The sequence below is a fragment of the Callorhinus ursinus genome, unplaced genomic scaffold (assembly GCF_003265705.2).
Source record: "Callorhinus ursinus isolate GAN/ISIS: 27379988/994484 unplaced genomic scaffold, GSC_fseal_2.0 scaffold5, whole genome shotgun sequence".
Taxonomy (NCBI): Eukaryota; Metazoa; Chordata; class Mammalia; order Carnivora; family Otariidae; genus Callorhinus; species Callorhinus ursinus.
In genome coordinates this window covers 33,830,390-33,848,333 of record NW_027397067.1, presented here as the reverse complement: position 1 = coordinate 33,848,333, position 17,944 = coordinate 33,830,390, and the positions used below count along the sequence as shown (strand labels likewise).

Below are 17,944 nucleotides of genomic sequence, written 5' to 3'. Positions count from 1 at the left end.
CTTAGCAGATAATGGATGTTCTCTGGAGTGGGCATATCCTCTGAACGGTCATCTACATATGGGAAAGGGAAGCACAGAAAAATGAAGTAACTTCTTCATAATCACACTACTGGTTGGTGAGAAAGGTAAACCAGAAATCCATGACTCCTCACTCACACCTCATATGCCTCTGCTCTTGCCTGTATTCCTTTGGTGTATGTATCTTTATTTTACCATTTCAAATTAAAAAAACCGGGCCCATAAGTCTTCATAAATACTATAATGTCATTCCATTACATCTATTTCTTTGTCTTCCATATATACATCAATAACTTCACATTCAAGGAACCATTTATACCTGACTTATTTGCTTCAATATTTGTGGATAACTCAGGGTTGGTAAAAGGATGTGATGATTTTCTGTAGCTTTGGTTTTGTTTTGGTTTTGCCCCCACACATTATGGGCACTTTATACCAGCATTTTAAGGTGTTTTTTTAAAAAGTCACTCTTAGCGGGGCGCCTGGGTGGCTCAGTAGTTAAAGGGTCTGCCTTCAGCTGAGGTCATGATCCCAGGGTCCTGGGATAGAACCCCACATCGGGCTCCCCGCTCAGCGGGAAGCCTGCTTCTCCCTCTCTCACTCCCCCTGCTTGTGTTCCCTCTATCGCTCTCTCTCTCTCTCTGTGTGTCAAATAAATAAATAAAATCTTTAAAAAAAAAAAGTCACTCTTAGAATACAAAATTTGAATAAACATACATTGACAGGTAATTATTCCTCTTTCCTCAATATATTCCCTAATTTTGTCATGAACATAAACGTAATAACATGATTTACTATAAAAGTGTCTCATCTTCCTATAAGCAGGCCAGTGGCTGATTTGGAGGAAAGAAAATTTGACCCAGGGCCAACCCACACAGATCCTAGTTTGGTTTTGTCCATTACTAGTTTTGTGGACGCCAGCCAATGGCTTAAAATATGAGCCTTAGTAGTATCTTCCTTGCAAAAGGGGAGTGGTATTGTGGCCTTATTTTGATACTTAGAGTGTAGGCTAAATTCTTGGAAGTAACAAACATACATGTTAGTACTTCTACATTTGTTTAAAATCTGGCTTTTCTTATGAACTCATCAAAATAAGTAGAGAAACATGTGAAACTGTTACTTTAATGGAGAGCTCTTCTTGGTAGAATTGAGTCAATTTTCTAGAAAACTCAACTCAAAATGTCTTAATTGAGAAATACAGACAAACCACACAACAGGAAGGCAAAAAAAATGTTTCTTCTAAGGTTCTCTACGTTCCCTGATACTTATTTTCTTTTTATATTTTCTTGTGCCTGTGCTGTAATGTTAGAAATTCTATTTTTGAAGCAAGGAAAAGAGAAAAGCATCTTTTCGTTCATTACAAACGTTCCCTTCGGAGATTATAGCTCCGGATCTCTCCCCGCTGCAAGGTTCTCTGCAACCCCAGCCGAGCCCCGGACGCACTCCAGAGGCGCACATCGCCACCTGCTGGGAGCGTGGGCAGAGCCAGCCAGGAGTCTGCGGCTGAGGGCCGACTTGGTGACGGACTTCGCGGCTCGGAACCTCAGAAACGCCTCAGTGCTCTCTCTGTACACACACCTACCCGCCCGGGAAGTCCAGACTTGGCTGCATCTCCAACGCCCTTAGCTTGCCGGAGCCAAGTACTGCTCCTCAATCCTACCTAAGGAAAGGGACGCTCTTGGGGCGGGATTTCCCATGGTGGGTGGAACTTCGCCCTAGAGGCGGGGCTTCGCTATGTTTAGAAGACACAATAGAGAGTTCGCTCTGTGGGCGGGGCTACGTTACGAGGGCGGGAACCCGCTCATGAGCGGAATTACGTTCGGTGGGCGGGGCTTCGTCTGGTCAGGCCCGTGCTCTGCGGATGAGACCCCGCTGGGTGGGTAGGGCTTCGCCCGGTGGGCGGAACTACGGCCTGTGGGAGGAGTTTTGATTGGCTCCTTCCCCCTCCGACCCCTCCCGAACTTCCTGAAGATCTTCTGCGTGTAGGTGGTGTCAGTCGGAGCGCGAGTTGCTGCACGAGGGTATTGAAGGTATGGGGAGAGGTTAATAAATTTTCTGGCAGACTGGCGTGTAGTTTTCGGGGCTTGGGGCTGGACTGGTGGGTCTCGTGCCAGTGAGGCCCGGAGGCTGGGCTCCGTTGCGCGCTGCCTCAGGCAACCCTAGTGGGCAGCGGGCCTGCTGGCCCAGGCCTGAAACCCCGGTGCCTTTTGGGCCTTAAGCCCTTGTCAGGGTACCAGTTTTTCGTTGTGCCTCTTGTCATCCCAATTTTCACGTTGCTGTCAGAGAATTTCAATATTGCCCCACCCCCAGGGTATTCCCGTCTCCGTGAACCTTTCTCAAGTCCACTACTCTGGTGGACTCCTCCCTCTTGTGTCCCTTTGTATGCTGCCTCTAGCAAGACTATCATGTATCTGTGTTTGTATCACATACATATGTGTATATCACTTTTTCTATGTCTATCACTTTTGTACCACTCCTGGCACATCGTAAGTTATTAATGAATACTAGATAAGTGATTGGATTTGGGTTACTATTTTAAGGATTTTAGATTATTTAATTGGGGGGATGTGATGTGTATTTTCTACTTCCTCTGTAGTAATCATGAGTTTCCTGTGTTCATGTTTGTTTGTGTAAGTAGGGGTACCATTGGTGTTTACAAGCATTGCTGTCCTTAAGTAGTTTACTGAAGCTAGATACTGAAGCAGGATTATAAATTTCAGTCGAGAGATACAAGTTGAGCAAAGGAAAGAAAGGAATATGCAGAGTGTCTTCAGAGAGCAATTAGTAGACTAGGATGGGTGTGTACAGAGAGGTGGCAGGAGATATGTTTGACATATTTATCCTAGATTTGGGGTTCCAGCATTATACCAGGACAAAGCACACTGCCCCTAATGCATTAGAAGAGTCATTCAAAGTTTTTAATATTGGGGAGGATCATCACATAGCACTAGGCATAGACTTGAATGCAGATGACTTAAGCCAGGGGTTGGCAATCTTTCTGCAAAGGGCCAGATAATAAGTATTATTTGTTAAATAAATACATATTAGGCTTTGTGGGCCACAGTTGTAGCAGGAAGGTAGCCATAGACAATACATAATCAAATGGACATAGCTGTGTTCTACCAAAACTTTACTTAGAGACGGGTGCCTGACCTAATTTCATCCGTTGGTATAGATTGCCAATCTATGGTCCAACCAAATGGACCTAGGGACTATAGGACTAATCCAGTCCTCAACTAGTCAGTACTACATTATGTTCACTTATACATGAGAAGCCATATCACATAATGTTAGCTCTGGATCTAGTCTCCCCGGCTTTGAATCCTATCATTTCTTGATTACTAACTATGTGACATTGGGCAAATTAACCTCTTTGCATCAGTTTTGTCTGTAAAATGGGGATAATAGTACCTCCCACAAAGTTATGCAGAGTAAATTAGTTAAAGCACATAAAATGTTCACATAATGCTTATACACGTACTAGAAGCTCAATAAATCTTAACTATTAATATTTTTAAAATTTTCTCATATGCATTGTTAAAGCAGGTTTGAGACATGTTTCTAAGGTAGGATTTATAGGCTTAGTGTATGTTTAGCTATAGAGCAAAGAAAATATGTAAAGTTTCAAGAGCCGTTCACATAGAGGTGATATGGAAGTTGTGAAAGTAATTAAAGGTAGGAAGTCAGGATTAAGGACTGATTTTGAAGAGGTGTATATAGGAGAGAAAGTGGGGCAAATAAAAAGGAAGAAGGAGACAGGAGTCCATCCTAAAGTATGATAGGAACCAGAATGGTATATGTAAACTAGCAGGATGGATGGTGATGGTTAACATTGTCAGATGCTGCAGAGAGCTAAGAAAGCAATTGTGTTGATAGTATCAACGAATTCAACCAGCAGAAATTAATGTGGTATTCCTATGGGCCAAGTATTGAGACAAAAGAATTAGATACATACTCTGCACTCAAACAGCAGAAAGCCTGGTAGTGACCAAAGACATGGAAATAATTTAATACATGCAGCAACTTTAAAAATAATCAGGAATAAAATGGAATTTCTTAGACTAAATTGGTAGCTTTACTTTAAAAACTTAAATTCATTTATAGTTCATAAATGTGGGCAGCTTAATTGAGCTCCTTTTCTTTTTTCCCTAGACAATGGCCAAGAACAAACTAAGAGGGCAGAAGTCCAGGAATGTATTTCATATAGCCAGCCAAAAAAACTTTAAGTCTAAAAACAAAGCAAAACCAGTTACCACTAATCTTAAGAAGGTGAGTATTAGTTAAGTATTCTGATTCTATTGTTTACAAGCAAAGCACAGTTGTAAAGCCACTGGAAAACTGAATGCTATTATTTAAAACAGTTTCTTAGCCTTTCTCACAAAGGCAAGATGATTTCAAACATTTATTTTTTTAAAAAATGAAAAAAAATTACCTCCTTTTCTTGATGTAGATGTATGAAAAGAAAAAGGCACTTCAATTGCAAATGCATGAGGCTCCAAAGAACAGTTTTTGTTTGTTTGTTTTTAAAGATTTTATCCAAAAAACAGTTTTAAGTTTTATCAGAGCATAGAAATTATCAAAAACCATGGTATGGGAAACAGTTCTTATCTCTGAACTCAAATATATTCAAGAACCTCTTAACAGAAGCAAGACATAAAATGCTGGTCAGCACCTATTCATTTTCTCCTAATTCTTATATCCTTGAAGATATTTATAACTCAAACAAAAACCTATAAAATAAGATTCTTTCTTAAAATGCAAAATTTGAAAAGAAAGGAGTTTCTCTTTTTTGTTTTTTTTTTTCAAAGTATTTGAGAAATGGGAAATTTCTTCGAGATTAAGTAGATTCTTTAAGAAAATTATTCAAGGAAATGTTTTCAAGTTTAAGTAGTAGGTGGAGTCAGCTCTCCAGGACTTAGTAATTGTCATAGTAGTCATAGAAATGTAACATTTTATCTTTCAGTTTTCATGAACTACCTAAATCAAGCCTTTTGATCAAGGATTTTTATGACTTAATAAATGCTACAAAGAAAATAAAGCCAGGTGATATGATGTGGATAGGGAGTGACAATTTTATAGAGGATTATCTTCAAAGTTGACATTGAAGCCAAAATCCAGATGATAAGGAGCAAGTAATCAAAACTTCTGTTAAGTGTTAGGAGCAGCATACTCTAGGCAGAGAATAACAAATACAAAGGCCCCAAGCTAGGGAAAAACTTGGTGTATTTGACTGACAGGAGATCATTTTGTTCGAATAGGAGTACTAGAAGCTTTATGTATGCTAATGGAAAGATCTAAGAGAGGGAAATCTGGATAGGCTGACTGGTTGGAGAAATGATCAGTTTTCTCAGAAAGTGGCCTAACTTACTAAATGGAGGTTGTAAGATTGCCAGGCACTATATAAATGGTAAATTAAAGTTTGTGGTCATGAACTTAAAGTGAAGCCAGCCAGTCAGTCATGATTTCCTCCAGCTTCAGTTTTAGGCTCAGAAAAAGCTGTCAGTTGAGTTTAACTAGGTTGCCAAGCAGGTTTGATTGAGAGAAGAGAAGGAAAGTTAAGCGAGTGTAAAGAAGTGATTGATTAATGGTCATGGAATCTGTGCTGGCTAAAGAAAGAAGTGAGGATATGAAAATGTGAAAAATTGTGACATTGGTGGGAGATGATTTCAGTAAGACTTAAGAATTGTTAATGTTAGTAAACTAAGTGAACTAGAGGAACTGGAGGTGGTGCACTTACAAGTAATGATGCAGCCAAATCCATGAGAGTGGATGCCTGAGGTAGGTAGTGAAAAGAACCCTGAAGTTGAGGACCTGAAGAGATTAAGAAACCATAGGATTAGATGTTTGTTGAAGCCCATAACTAGGCATGAGAGAGGTCAGTGAGCCGAGGTTTGGGATTCTTTATGAGGGAGCAAGTAAATGTGTTGGCAGATGACAGTAATGAGGAAAGAGAGGTATCAGAATGTTCTGATGATGCCTTAGGTACAAAGGAGCTGAGTTTTTAATGAGAAATGGTGTGAGAGCAGCAGTGAAGAACAAGAATATCACCCCACCTCTTAGATTTAAGAGAGGAGTGCTACAAGGGAAATTGTCCTCAGGAGACTGGAAGGGACTTCCGATAAAGCAGGAAGGTCAAGGAAGGATTCAGAGATGGACTGTTAGAAGGAGAGTAAGTCATTTGATCCAGGTTCCTCATTTTACAATGAGAGATGATAGTATTTTAGTGTGCCTGTACCAAATCTACATATGAGGTATGTCCACATAATTCTTATTTTTAAAAAACCAGAACCTTTGTCTAAAATTTCCCAATAAGACCATGAGAATTTTTGTGTGAATTTTCCCTACAAATGGGTAGGGTTGATGAATTTTTAGGTTTAACAAGGTTAAATTAAAGTTGGATATATTGTATTATTAATGGTTACAAGATTGTAGATTAATGCCTTTTTCTTTTTTAAAGATAAACATTGTGAATGATGAAAAAGTTAACAGAGTGAATAAAGCTTTTGTAGATATACAAAAGGAACTTGCCCATTTCTCAAAAGGCCTTTCCCTTGAACCTTTGCAGAAACAGCTGGTGAGTAGAAATCAGTTCCTTTTGTTACCGCTAATAAATTAAACTCCCAACTTTTAAAGCCAGGAAGTTGAATGTATTTTAGTATTTGGATCTCTACTATACTTGGCCTTGTAGTATATGCAGCATATTGAGTCATATTCACACTCTAAAACCTTGAGTCCAAACATGAGAATTTATTGTTTTACTTCTCAAGGTAGGACTAGAAGAAATTAAGTTAGATAATAGATTATATACAAGTCATTTTTGCTCACTGTTGTTATCTACATTTTAAAATACAATATTTTTCTCCCTTCAGATTCCTCAGCAGTGTCATGAAAACGAACCAGTTAATGTTGATGAAGCGACAAGATTAATGGCTCAGTTGTAATACACTGGAGATACAGCAGATACCCCAAAAAGACCAATAAATTAAATGTTTTATACAGTTTTATTTTTAAAAATCTTGTTAATGTACAGGCATTGGCACATTTTTAAAACAAACTACATAAACAGATCTTTCCTATAATCTAGGAAAGTGGAATGTCAGAAGTCAACAAAATGTGATAAACTTAAAGTGCTAAAACGGAAGGCACTTCACAAAATGTGTTCACTGAAACAGTTAATATATCCTACTTTACATCCTTCACTTTATAAGCGGCAGTGAATGTGTGTTTGGACTGGAGGACACGCAGAAATACGGACAGTTTTGTGGCAGTAAAACAAATACAAGACAAACAAGTGATGAGCCGTTGGCCAACTTTTTTTTGTTTTAGATGGCCGTAAGTCTACTTTAACTTTCCTCTCATAAGAGGGAAAAAAAACCAGAAGGATTCAGAATTGGAAGAAAAGCTGAAATCCCAGAATATAATTACTTGAGGGTGGAGGGGATTTGTAGGTATTAAATAACCTTTTCCCCTGAAAAAGGCCTTTGTTTTTATGGTTGAAAAGAGCCCTTTGTTTTTATGGTTGAAGTTTTGTGAAGTAAAAAAGAAAGTATTAGAGAACACTTCAGAATCAGTGAACTAAAAAGATGTTACATTCATTATTTTAAATACTTAGGTTATTAAGAAGTCTAAAATGTTACAGTTAGAGGTAGATAACAGTCCCGAGTTTCCGTGGAATCTAATAATTTAGTATCTGGACATCAAACAGATCACAAACTCCTTCATTATCATCTAAATTAAAGTTGTAGTCATCTGCTGGGGTAGGAGAAAGCCGTAAGAGAGGAAACACTGCAAGCAAAACAAATTCAGTGTTAAACACAGTTTTTACATATAGTTAATGATGTTTAACAAAATACTCTCAAATACATCTATCCAAATTAAATTACATATAAGAATATTTTACAGTATATAATAGAAAAAGTAATAAATTAATTTTGACTTGTATCTGGTGTATATTTTGAAAGATTCTCATTTAAAGATAATTCTCATTTAAAGATAATGTATGCATTGGTATGCATAGGTATAGCATGAGAAAAAGAGGCTAAAATTTTTATTGGTTGAACTTGTCACACTAAAATATGTGCTTCAGAAATATTGGTCAGGATGCCTGGGTGGCTCAGTTGGTTAAGCATCTGCCTTCGGCCCAGGTCATGATCCTAAGGTCCTAGGATCAAGCCCTTCATCCGGCTCCCTGTTCACCAGGGAGTCTGCTTCTCCCTCTCCCTTTGCCCCTCCACCCACTCATGCTCGTTCTCTTTCTTTCTCTCTCTCAAATAAATAAATAAAATATTTTTTTTTAATTGGTCAAAGAATGTCCTCTGATCTGCTAAATAAGTTACTACTTTGAAAACAAGTAGGAACTGGACTTAATAAATTTGCTGATGTTCTGTTTCTACGGAAATGTTTAATCTCAAATGGTTACTGTACCATTTGCTTATTTAACAGTTGCAACTTCCTAGGTTTGGCTATATTTGTTAGGAACCAGGACTGAATCCAAGAACTTACAGAAAGGTGAAGCCAAAAGAGTTACTATTAAAGTAATTACAAATTTTTTTTTGTATTTTTAAGAGTTTTAAAAATTATTTCAGATTAGATGGCGACTTGGCTAATGTTAGTAATAGTTCACGTACTTCACATGTGTATCTTGAAATTGGCCTTAGTAGGGCTATTTACAAAACTAGGTTTTGAGATTACCTATATATTATTTTACTCTTCCTGGCCAAATTCTTCAGATGTGAAAGGGCCAATGTGCTAACTGTAGAAATTTATTCAGTGATGGTAATAAGTATCCCCTTATGGGCTCTTTTTTCTCAAAATACAGGAAAATAAAAATTCTGAAGGATGCCTATGATTTACTGTTAAGTGGGAGATTTTTCATGAATCGTCATAGTATGTTAAGCAGTTAAAAAATATAGGTTCCACATTTAACTCATGCCATTTATAAATTCTAGAAAAGCATTACTGATATATAAAGTAGTTAGTAAAATTTTAAACTACTTACCATCAGAAGACATTAACTCATCAATGATATCTCCACTAATAGATCCTGCTGGAAACAGAAATGTGATAAAGTTTTGTTACATTTCTATTTATATATTTTAATAGTAAAAAGCAATTACATTTAAATGCAGTTTATATTTAAACAGTAATCAACAGCTAATTTAAACAGCAGCTTGATTAACAACACAGTGTTAAGGTAATTGAACTTTATGGAAAGATGTGATTTTTCACAAGCACCTACTCTGTGCTTGGCATTACTTTTAAACTTCAAAACTCAAGATGTAGATCAAAAGACTCATTATCGTTCTCCCAAAACTTACTCCTCTGTTTTACAAAGTCAGTGGTACCATAATTCTCCCAGTCACCCCACCTTAAAGCTTCAACATCACTCTCCATTCCTCCTGTTGTTGAAATTTATCTCCAGATCTCACATATCAAAGTTACTTTATTTTGCCTAAACAATATTTCTCAAATCTTTCTCTTTCCAATCCTATTATCATCCATTTTAGCTTTAATGTTCTCTCCTAGTTGTGTAACTGCAGACGTCAGATCTTCAGCCTCCATTGCCTCTTACCCTTTTGCTTCCCAAAAGCATCTTCCCTAATCGTGTTACTCCTGTGCTTACCAGTTTACAGTTCTAAGTATGCTCCTTCCCTGCTCACAAATCCTCACTGGCTTATGGGCTAAAGTCCCAACTCAGTCTGATATTCAAGGTTTTCTCTAATCTGACCCCGAATTATGCTCTCTACTATTTCCAAATATAAAACTATATACAGAAATTTTTTAATGCTTTGTGGAGAACAATGTACTAATTGTGTCTAAACTACATAAAACTTGCCTGTCTTTATACATTCCCCATTAGGTTATAATTAGATCATAAGCTTTTTAAGGAGTACACTTTCCACTGTGCAGCCCCATTCTATCCCTGAAAGTATAGAAATGGTTACAGAGGAAGGGAAGGAGGACAAAAAGCTGAAAAATTGTCCAGTTAGATTTTTATAGCCTCATTCGGAACTACTGTGAACTCCCAGAGTAGTAAGGCTCACACCACATTCCAATGAGACACATGCCAAAGGTCAAAATAAACATGGGATTGTATACAGTGTAGTTTTTAATGATATGCAATATTACATCTAGACTGGCATGACTTAAGTCTTAAGTCATTCATTCAGCAACCATTGACAGAATATCTGCCATGGGCCTTTTATTTGAATCAGTAAGTAGTTGCTAAATATCTAGCCATGTAACCATGGAAAAAAATAGAGTGCCCAAGGAAATTTTTATAATTTAGATGTAGACCCTATTCCTGATGCCCAGTTTTTAGAGTTTTAGTTATTTTCATTTCAGATTAAACAATTTAGGAAGGCAAGATTTCCAAAATTGGAGTTGAGACCTTTTTTCAGCTCTTTAAAACTAAGCTTTGCAAATAAAAAGTATAGTGATAAGGAATATGAAGAAAGGAGGCAAAAGTCACTGTATTGTATACCAGTTTGTAATTAGAACACATTTCAATCATTTATCCTAGAGTGACTAAGAAAAGAGCCTTACAAACCTCTGATTTAAAAAAAACAAAAAAACAAAAAACAAAAAAAACCCCTGACATGTAAAGAGTAAAAATGGGGGAAAATGAACAAATTTCGATTAATTCCAAACATGGAATCCTAAGGAAAACTGCAAAGTTAGGCCCATTAACTATCTTTTCCTTGGTCACTATTTATAATTCTACACAGTCTTAACCACATTATACTGTATTCAAAATTGTATGTGTCTGAATATACAATCCGATTGTATGTCTACGTTACCTAAGAAACAAATCTGTAGTAATACAATTAAAGGCAGGATCTGTTTTTAAATTTTCCTCATAATACCTATCCCAGTGCTGGTCACGCTGACCAATTCAAAAAAGCTCACCAACTTGTTTAATATGGTGTTCATATTCATATTCTTCCTTCTGACTTTTTAAAACAAAGGCTCTAGACCCACCTGATGATAAGTCTGTGGCTGGTGTCTGTTGAAGATTTTGGCTTCTTTCGGAGACATGTTGCTCAGGCAGATTCTGAGTTGCTATGTTGGATTTCTGTGGGGTCACTGGAGTGGAGGGCTGAGACGAGGGTTGTGTGAGGTCATCAGGTGGGGGGACAGGAAAAACCACAGGCTTAGACGAATTGGACTCTTTATTTATAAGCAGCACGTGGATAGGTCCTGAATGACTCTTTAGATTGATCTGGTATTTCTTTTGTCCATTCTGACCCTTTAAAGTTATTGGGTATAAACAAATGAATAAATATTAACATTTCTAACTACCTTGGAACGTTAAAAATTAAGATAAGCAAAACTACTAGGGACTCATTATTATATAGCATAGAATTATATATAGCAAAGTCAATAAATGTCTTTGACTCAATTAGAAAATGTTTTGAAAAAGGCCCAATTTAAAGCAATCTATTATTGTTGATATTTAAGTTGAACTTTTTCCTCAGGATTGTTATATCAGTTATAGATATAGCAATTTTAACTGATTTTATAAAGATTATTGACTATATATCATTACTCGTTCCTTGATATTTTCTAGTTCAAATCAAATTTAATAAAACTTGTAATCAAAATGTTAAATAATTCAGTCACTTATATAATTTTACTAAAGTCATCCAAATTCAGATATCAATACTTCCAGGTAGAAAACTTGAAAGCAGTAATTTGGAAGTGTTTACACACAATTAGCTCTTATTCAGCTAACGAGAAAACATTTGATCCTCTTAAGACAGTAGATCCATTTTAAGAAAAGTTATCGTACCATTTCTGGAATAGGTACCTCCAGCTGTGTACCAGAAGGTGCTTGAATGGCCAAAAGTGTATCACCTGGTGAAAAAAAATATTTTTAAGTTTTAGAAAATACTATGATCTTGGAATACAGTGGCAAGAGTATGGGCTCTGGAGTCAGAATGCTTGGGTTTGAATCCCAGGTTAGGTGACCTTGGGCTTTGGTTCCTAATTCTGCAAAATGGGGGCAACATAACTTACTGAATAGGCTTGTTCTGAGGATTAGCTGAGGTAATACATGTAACAGTAGATCTTAGAAGAGGGTAAATACTTAGTGTTAGCTCTGTTATTCTCATTAACAAATTCAGTTCAAGTTAATTTTGCTTTCATTCAGTCTTGTATAAAGTCTGAAATTCTTGAAACCTTTAGCCTCAAGTAACATTGTTTACTTGAGATTTTTAAATTACTTAAGTGACTAGGGATACTAGAGATTAGATATGATACTGTGAAAACTTGAGCTTAAGTGAACTTAATTTTAAAGCTAAATTCTACAGCAGACTCTGTTGAGTTGATGATTAAAAATACTTTCCCCAAACTTTCTTAGAAAGCTCAGGACAGGGGTGCCTGGGTGGCTCAGTCAGTTAAGCATCTGCCTTTGGCTCAGGTCATGATCCCAGAATGCTGGGATCAGTCCCTGCATGGGGCTCCCTGCTCAGTTGGGAGCCTGCTTCTCCCTCCCCCTCTGACCGTCCCCTGGCTCATGCTCTGGCACTCTCTCGCTCTCTCTCAAATAAATAAAATCTTAAAAAAAAAAAGAAGAAAGAAAGCTCAGGACATATGGTGGCAGAGTAAAGCAGTAAGTCCACACATATTGTCAATATAGTCTTGGAAAGTCAGATTTCACTTGGCAAGGTGCTTGGCAGATCTTTTTTTATGTGCATAATACACAAGACTGTCCGTTTAATAAGCCCTGCATAACTAAATATAAATATGTATGCAAAATTTAATTTTACTTGTGTTATAATTATGGGAACACAGCCCCCCTCCTGATATAGTTAAATACACTGTATTTTCCTTTCAAGGAGAACACATAGAGGCAGCGGATGGAATAGCGTTAGGAATAATTGTCCTGGTTATAAAATGGATTCACCTAACCCTGCCCTCATGCTTTCTTTGAGTTCATTTGTGACCAGCACACTTGCTTCATACAGTTTCATAAACAGTGCCAATGAGAACCATGTTTTGTTCAAATTTGGTCACTGACACTACAATTCTGTGACTTTGAGACTGCGGTTTAATCTTTCTCTGACTTAGCTGCCCCTCCCACACAGTTTACACCTACCAATGCAGTCAATGAAGTGAAAACTGAAAAGCAGTTACTGTCATGAGAACAGAAACAAAAGCAACCTATAACTACAGAGCAGTGTTGAATGACACAAAATGTCCACAGTTCCTGAAAATAATGACTTCGGGTGAGTGCCTGGGGAATGCTGAATCACTCTACGCTACCTAGATCAATAAGAGGAAGTATGTTAGAACAAACTGACTAACAGTACTTACCATTAAAGCAATTACAGATGTCTTCATGAGTTACATAGGAAAATGTACTGTCATAAGAATTAAGGAACAACATGTATACCAAGGTCTAGGCATTTAAATTAAGATAATAAATCTGCAGGCCAAAACAAAATGACCAAATGCATGAAGGTGCTGCATGGTAAGATTAAAAAAAAAAAAAAAAAATCTTTAGTCTGGAAAGGCAAAGACAAAGGTCCATAAGAGGAGTGCCCATCCTTTGCTCCAAGAAGAAGTCACTTTTGATTTTCTGTGACATATGAGGACCTTTGAGAGAGATGAAAAACAGTGCATATTGCTCACGGAGACAGGGCTTCTGGAGGGGAAGATATCAGTGGGGAAAAGGGTGCTATCAGTAGGAGTGGAGAGTGACCAAATTGAGAATCTTCCTGGGTCATGGCTTAGGGAACTGGAAATGGCCAGAATCTTGGAAAGCAGTGCAGCAAAGTCCAAGATCAACTAGTTCAATGGTTTTTGTATTTTGGGGCTCCACAAGACACAGCTTGAAGGGGTGCCTGGGTGGCTCAGTCGTTAAGTATCTGCCTTCAGCTCAGGTCATGATCCCAGGGTCCTGCGATCGAGCCCCGCATCGGGCTCCCTGCTCGGCGGGAAGCCTGCTTCTCCCTCTCCCTCTGCCCCTGCTTGGGTTCCCTCTTTCGCTGTGTCTCTCTCTGTCAAATAAATAAATAAAATCTTAAAAAAAAAAAAAAGACACAGCTTGAAAACCCCATTGTTATCAAACTGTTAAGGAGCTTTGATCTGTAGAAATAGCAAATGAGATCATGGACTTACTCAACAAATTGCCAAAACAACATAAAAAATTAATTGTATACATTAGTCAAAAATTCATGAGAGGTAGTAGAAGATAAATGCCATTAAGAGATTCCATAAGAGTACAGGCAAGTTTACAAATCAAGAGAATCGTTGGTATTTGAGAGAATAGTGCTTTTAAGAAACACATGAAGTATATCCCTAATCGTTTTCCCCCACATAATATGATAAATACATAAGCCTTGGTCCCCAACCTGAAGTAGGTCCTATCTTTGAGTTCATATTAGGCAGAAAGTGTCCTGGATTGATTGCAGGTCCATGATATTTTATTTTCAAGCCAAAATTAATTTTTCAAAACTTTGAGAGTTACTGAATTTTTGCCACTTCAGAACACTGAGCATAATTATTTAAATATACCTATGCATTTAACAATGACTTCTAACATTCAGAGACCCCCTAAGGACACTTTAGCTAGCATATTGCATCCTATCAATGGTAGATTGAAAGTGGATGAATTTTTTTTTCTCAATGCAACACAGGAATAATGTTAATAGATGTACTGTGTAGTTTAAGAGGTAAAAACTTTTCAAATATTAGTATAAATTGTTAGAATGATATTGTAAAATTAAAATATTATATTCACTTACAAAACTTTTTAGAACACTAGAATAAAGTAACTGATCTTCAGCCTGGAAAATATATAAATACAAATTCTATGGCTATATGTGTAACTTATTTAAAAGGATATCTATTATTAATGGAGTCGTCCATCACATTTTTGATGCTTTGCTGTAGCCACAACTTCTGCTGATCAAGTTCTCTTTCCTTCAGTTCTAGATCTTCAATTTCAGCTTTAAGATATCTTAATCTATCTATGACTTCTTTAGTATTACAGCCAGCACCTACACCTCTTAAAAACATATGAGAATTAATATTTCCAGTATCAAGCCCAGGTTAACATCACTTAATTTTTATAATAATAAAAACTGACTGAATTAGTAATTTATTCAAGACAAAAAATCTTTACAATCTTCTAAAAATCAAGCATTACAATCCTTAGAAAATTTAAACATCGTACCTCTGAATATATTTGCTTAGAAAATTTATTGGCAAGAACAATCAAATTTAAAAATTCTCAGTGCATTTGCCATACAGAAAATGAAAATTTTCATAAAGTCTAAAAAAAGTTCTCAGGATATTCTAGAATGGTGTTTGTCATCTGAAAGGCCAGGCTAGTTAGTGACTGGCACCAAAAGGATGTCAAAGCTAACAGTCACACCTGGAAGTGTCATGACGTAGGCTGAGATGCTAGTAAAATAAATTACAACCTTTTAATATTTTGGTTGAGATTCTGGCTTTAAAACAAAACGAAACAAAATACTAAGGCCAAAGGGGACAAATTTGCAGAACAGAAAGTATTTTTTACATTCAAACATACAACCATACAACAGTTAACAAATGACAATGTGCATTTCAATCAACTACTACATAGAAGGTACATATTCTATATATAGGACATAGTTCCTGTTCTTAAGGAGTTTATATTAGTTGGGCAGCTAAACACTTAGGCAGAGAGGGATTAATAATACAATGCAGTATGCAGTGTGTGCCAAATGTGTAACTTGAGGGAGAAAATAAGATTTGAATTTTCAGAGTGTAAATCAAACGGTGGACAGAGTAAGGGCGCATGCCAACGCAGGAGTGACATATACAGAGGCCCAGAGCGGTGTCCAGGGAAAGAGAAGGGGCCTGGTGAGACTAGAGGGCCGAGAGAGGATTTAGGAGAGCTAAACAGTAGAAAGGTCAGATTTTACAGAGCATTAGAAAGAAAAGTAAAGGTTTTAGAGTAGGGTACTGGTTTGTAACTTACTTCCATTGTATGCTATTTTTTGACTTTTTTTCAATCAGGTCAATTCCCTCCAAGACATTGGTGATATCATAAATTCTTCTTTTTTGTCTCACAGCCAAAGTATCTGCAGCCTGTTTTCAAAAAGGGGAGGGGGGAAAGGGGGGAGGCAAAGAACAATGAAATAAAGGACAATTCATATTTTAAAGCCAAAAAGCGTTGATTATTAAGTTCACAGCATGACAGCCGAATCCCAAATTTGACCTGGTCAGTTGCTTGGGAACAATAGGTGGGTATGTTCAAAGCATCTCTCAAACATTGCAAATACCAAAGAAATTATTCCATTTAAAAGCCAGCAGATGTTAGAGTGGGGAAAAAAATATACGAAGGGTCATGACACAAAGCCTACAGAAATAAAAGAACACAATAAGAATACTTCATGTCACCTTATGGACTAATCCTGAGGAGGAGTACTAATTGTCTACCCATGTCACTTCCTATTTCATTTCTCTTTTCATAAACAGTCTTGTCTAAAAACAGCCTTAATTGTTTTTTGAAACTTTGAAAAATTATATCTCAGCAACCTGTTAATAATTAAGTCTAGAGACTTAGGGGGTAAGTCTAAATTATACATACACTTGTAGTACCGAAATATACTATCTACATTTTTTAAACTCACAATGAAAATGGAGGAGTGAATCATGCCATCCAACACAAAGTATAAAATCAACAAGAAATCAAACTCTATAGCACAAAGTTGTGGTACCAGCAAATATAATACAAAAGCTTGGTAGTTTGACTCAACAAAAGTAAGGTCAACAAAAATATTTCATGCTACCATGTTATGAATAAATGCAGGAATGCTAGACTGTTTCTCTAATTGGTTCCCATTCATCTTTATGAGCTTTGCTCCCCAATGAAATAGACAGAACCTTCAGAAAGAAGTTATCCTACAGCTCTTTTTCAGGGTGAATTACACAATAACCTATCTTGAATGTGGAGTCATGTGATAAGAGTTATGGTAGTAAAGAAAAAACACATTTATGTCCGTACAAAATTCAGCATATTACCCAAATTAATGAACAGAATTTAGTTTCACATAATTGGTTACCAGCTCTCCCAAGGCATCACTACTTTCTTGATTCTTTAAAAACACAGGAGACACACACACACACAATCCAGGACAGCATATTATTAGCAATATGGACCTTCTTTCTACAGGAGCAAGTGTGACTTAACTTCATAGGCATTTAACGTCGATTCCATCAACCCATTTATTGTGCTACCAAAATACCAAGTTACCACTGTCCGATTAATTAATCATTCAGGCCTTCAGGAAGGGGATTCATGCTTCAATCAGTGGACCAGGAGAATAAATAAGATGTGGCAGAAAGAATGAAGAACCAGAAACTGAGGCTCTGAGTCCCCAACTCTGACTATTTTGGTTCCATCTCTTCTAGAGAACCAGAAAATTAAAAGTAGGATGAGGCATGGTTTCATTGATCTCCTCTTCCCTTCTACTTAGCAATTTCCTTCCTGTTTTATCAACATTCCTAAAGTTGCTTGAGTCTGAGGCTGTTTTTCTAAAGAGCAATAATCTCCTGCAAAGTTAACTGTAAAAATCTGAAGTTGAGGATTCATCTCTTACTTCCCTTGGAAGAGGTCTTCTTGAGAAGTAACCCAGAGCCCTTCAAGCCAGCTCTACGGTATCCGTATCTATGTACTCACACACAAAAGCCTTCACCACCATAGCAACAGCTCACCGGTTAGGGTATTAGAGCATGTTTGTATGAACCAGACTGCAAGAGCTATCCAAGGTCATCAGGCAAAGAGCCATCAGAGCTCACTTTTAGACCAAAATTTTTTAAAGTTTATAATCTAGTTTATAATTCATTACTGTTTTAACATGACAAATTTTAGTCCTTTATTTCCAAAACTAAACATTATTTCTTAAATACTTTTCTATTTAACTATATA

The 17,944-nt window shown here is 36.9% G+C and overlaps 2 protein-coding genes across 3 annotated transcripts in view; one reads left to right on the top strand and one right to left on the bottom strand.

Annotated features, from left to right (window-relative positions):
• The first annotated feature begins 1,859 nt into the window (after window positions 1–1,859).
• Window positions 1,860–7,016, top strand: RBIS (ribosomal biogenesis factor). Its single transcript, XM_025870790.2, has 4 exons — window positions 1,860–2,048; window positions 4,171–4,287; window positions 6,476–6,592; window positions 6,888–7,016. Exons 2-4 carry the CDS (start codon window positions 4,174–4,176, stop codon window positions 6,957–6,959), a joined length of 303 nt encoding a protein of 100 aa, XP_025726575.1. The 5' UTR covers window positions 1,860–2,048; window positions 4,171–4,173; the 3' UTR covers window positions 6,960–7,016.
• E2F5 (E2F transcription factor 5) overlaps window positions 7,001–17,944 on the bottom strand; it is a 25,088-nt gene continuing 14,144 nt past the window's right edge. Inside the window, exons 2-8 of one of the 2 annotated variants that reach the window (XM_025870788.2) lie at window positions 15,992–16,101; window positions 14,870–15,031; window positions 13,336–13,379; window positions 11,810–11,874; window positions 10,999–11,266; window positions 9,017–9,064; window positions 7,001–7,803 (exon numbers count right to left, since the gene is read on the bottom strand). In XM_025870788.2, coding sequence (XP_025726573.1) covers window positions 7,694–7,803; window positions 9,017–9,064; window positions 10,999–11,266; window positions 11,810–11,874; window positions 13,336–13,379; window positions 14,870–15,031; window positions 15,992–16,101 — 807 coding nt within the window. In that variant the 3' untranslated portion in view covers window positions 7,001–7,693. The remainder of the gene's footprint in view (window positions 7,804–9,016; window positions 9,065–10,998; window positions 11,267–11,809; window positions 11,875–13,335; window positions 13,380–14,869; window positions 15,032–15,991; window positions 16,102–17,944) is intronic. The other variant, XM_025870789.2, reaches the window with a different exon arrangement.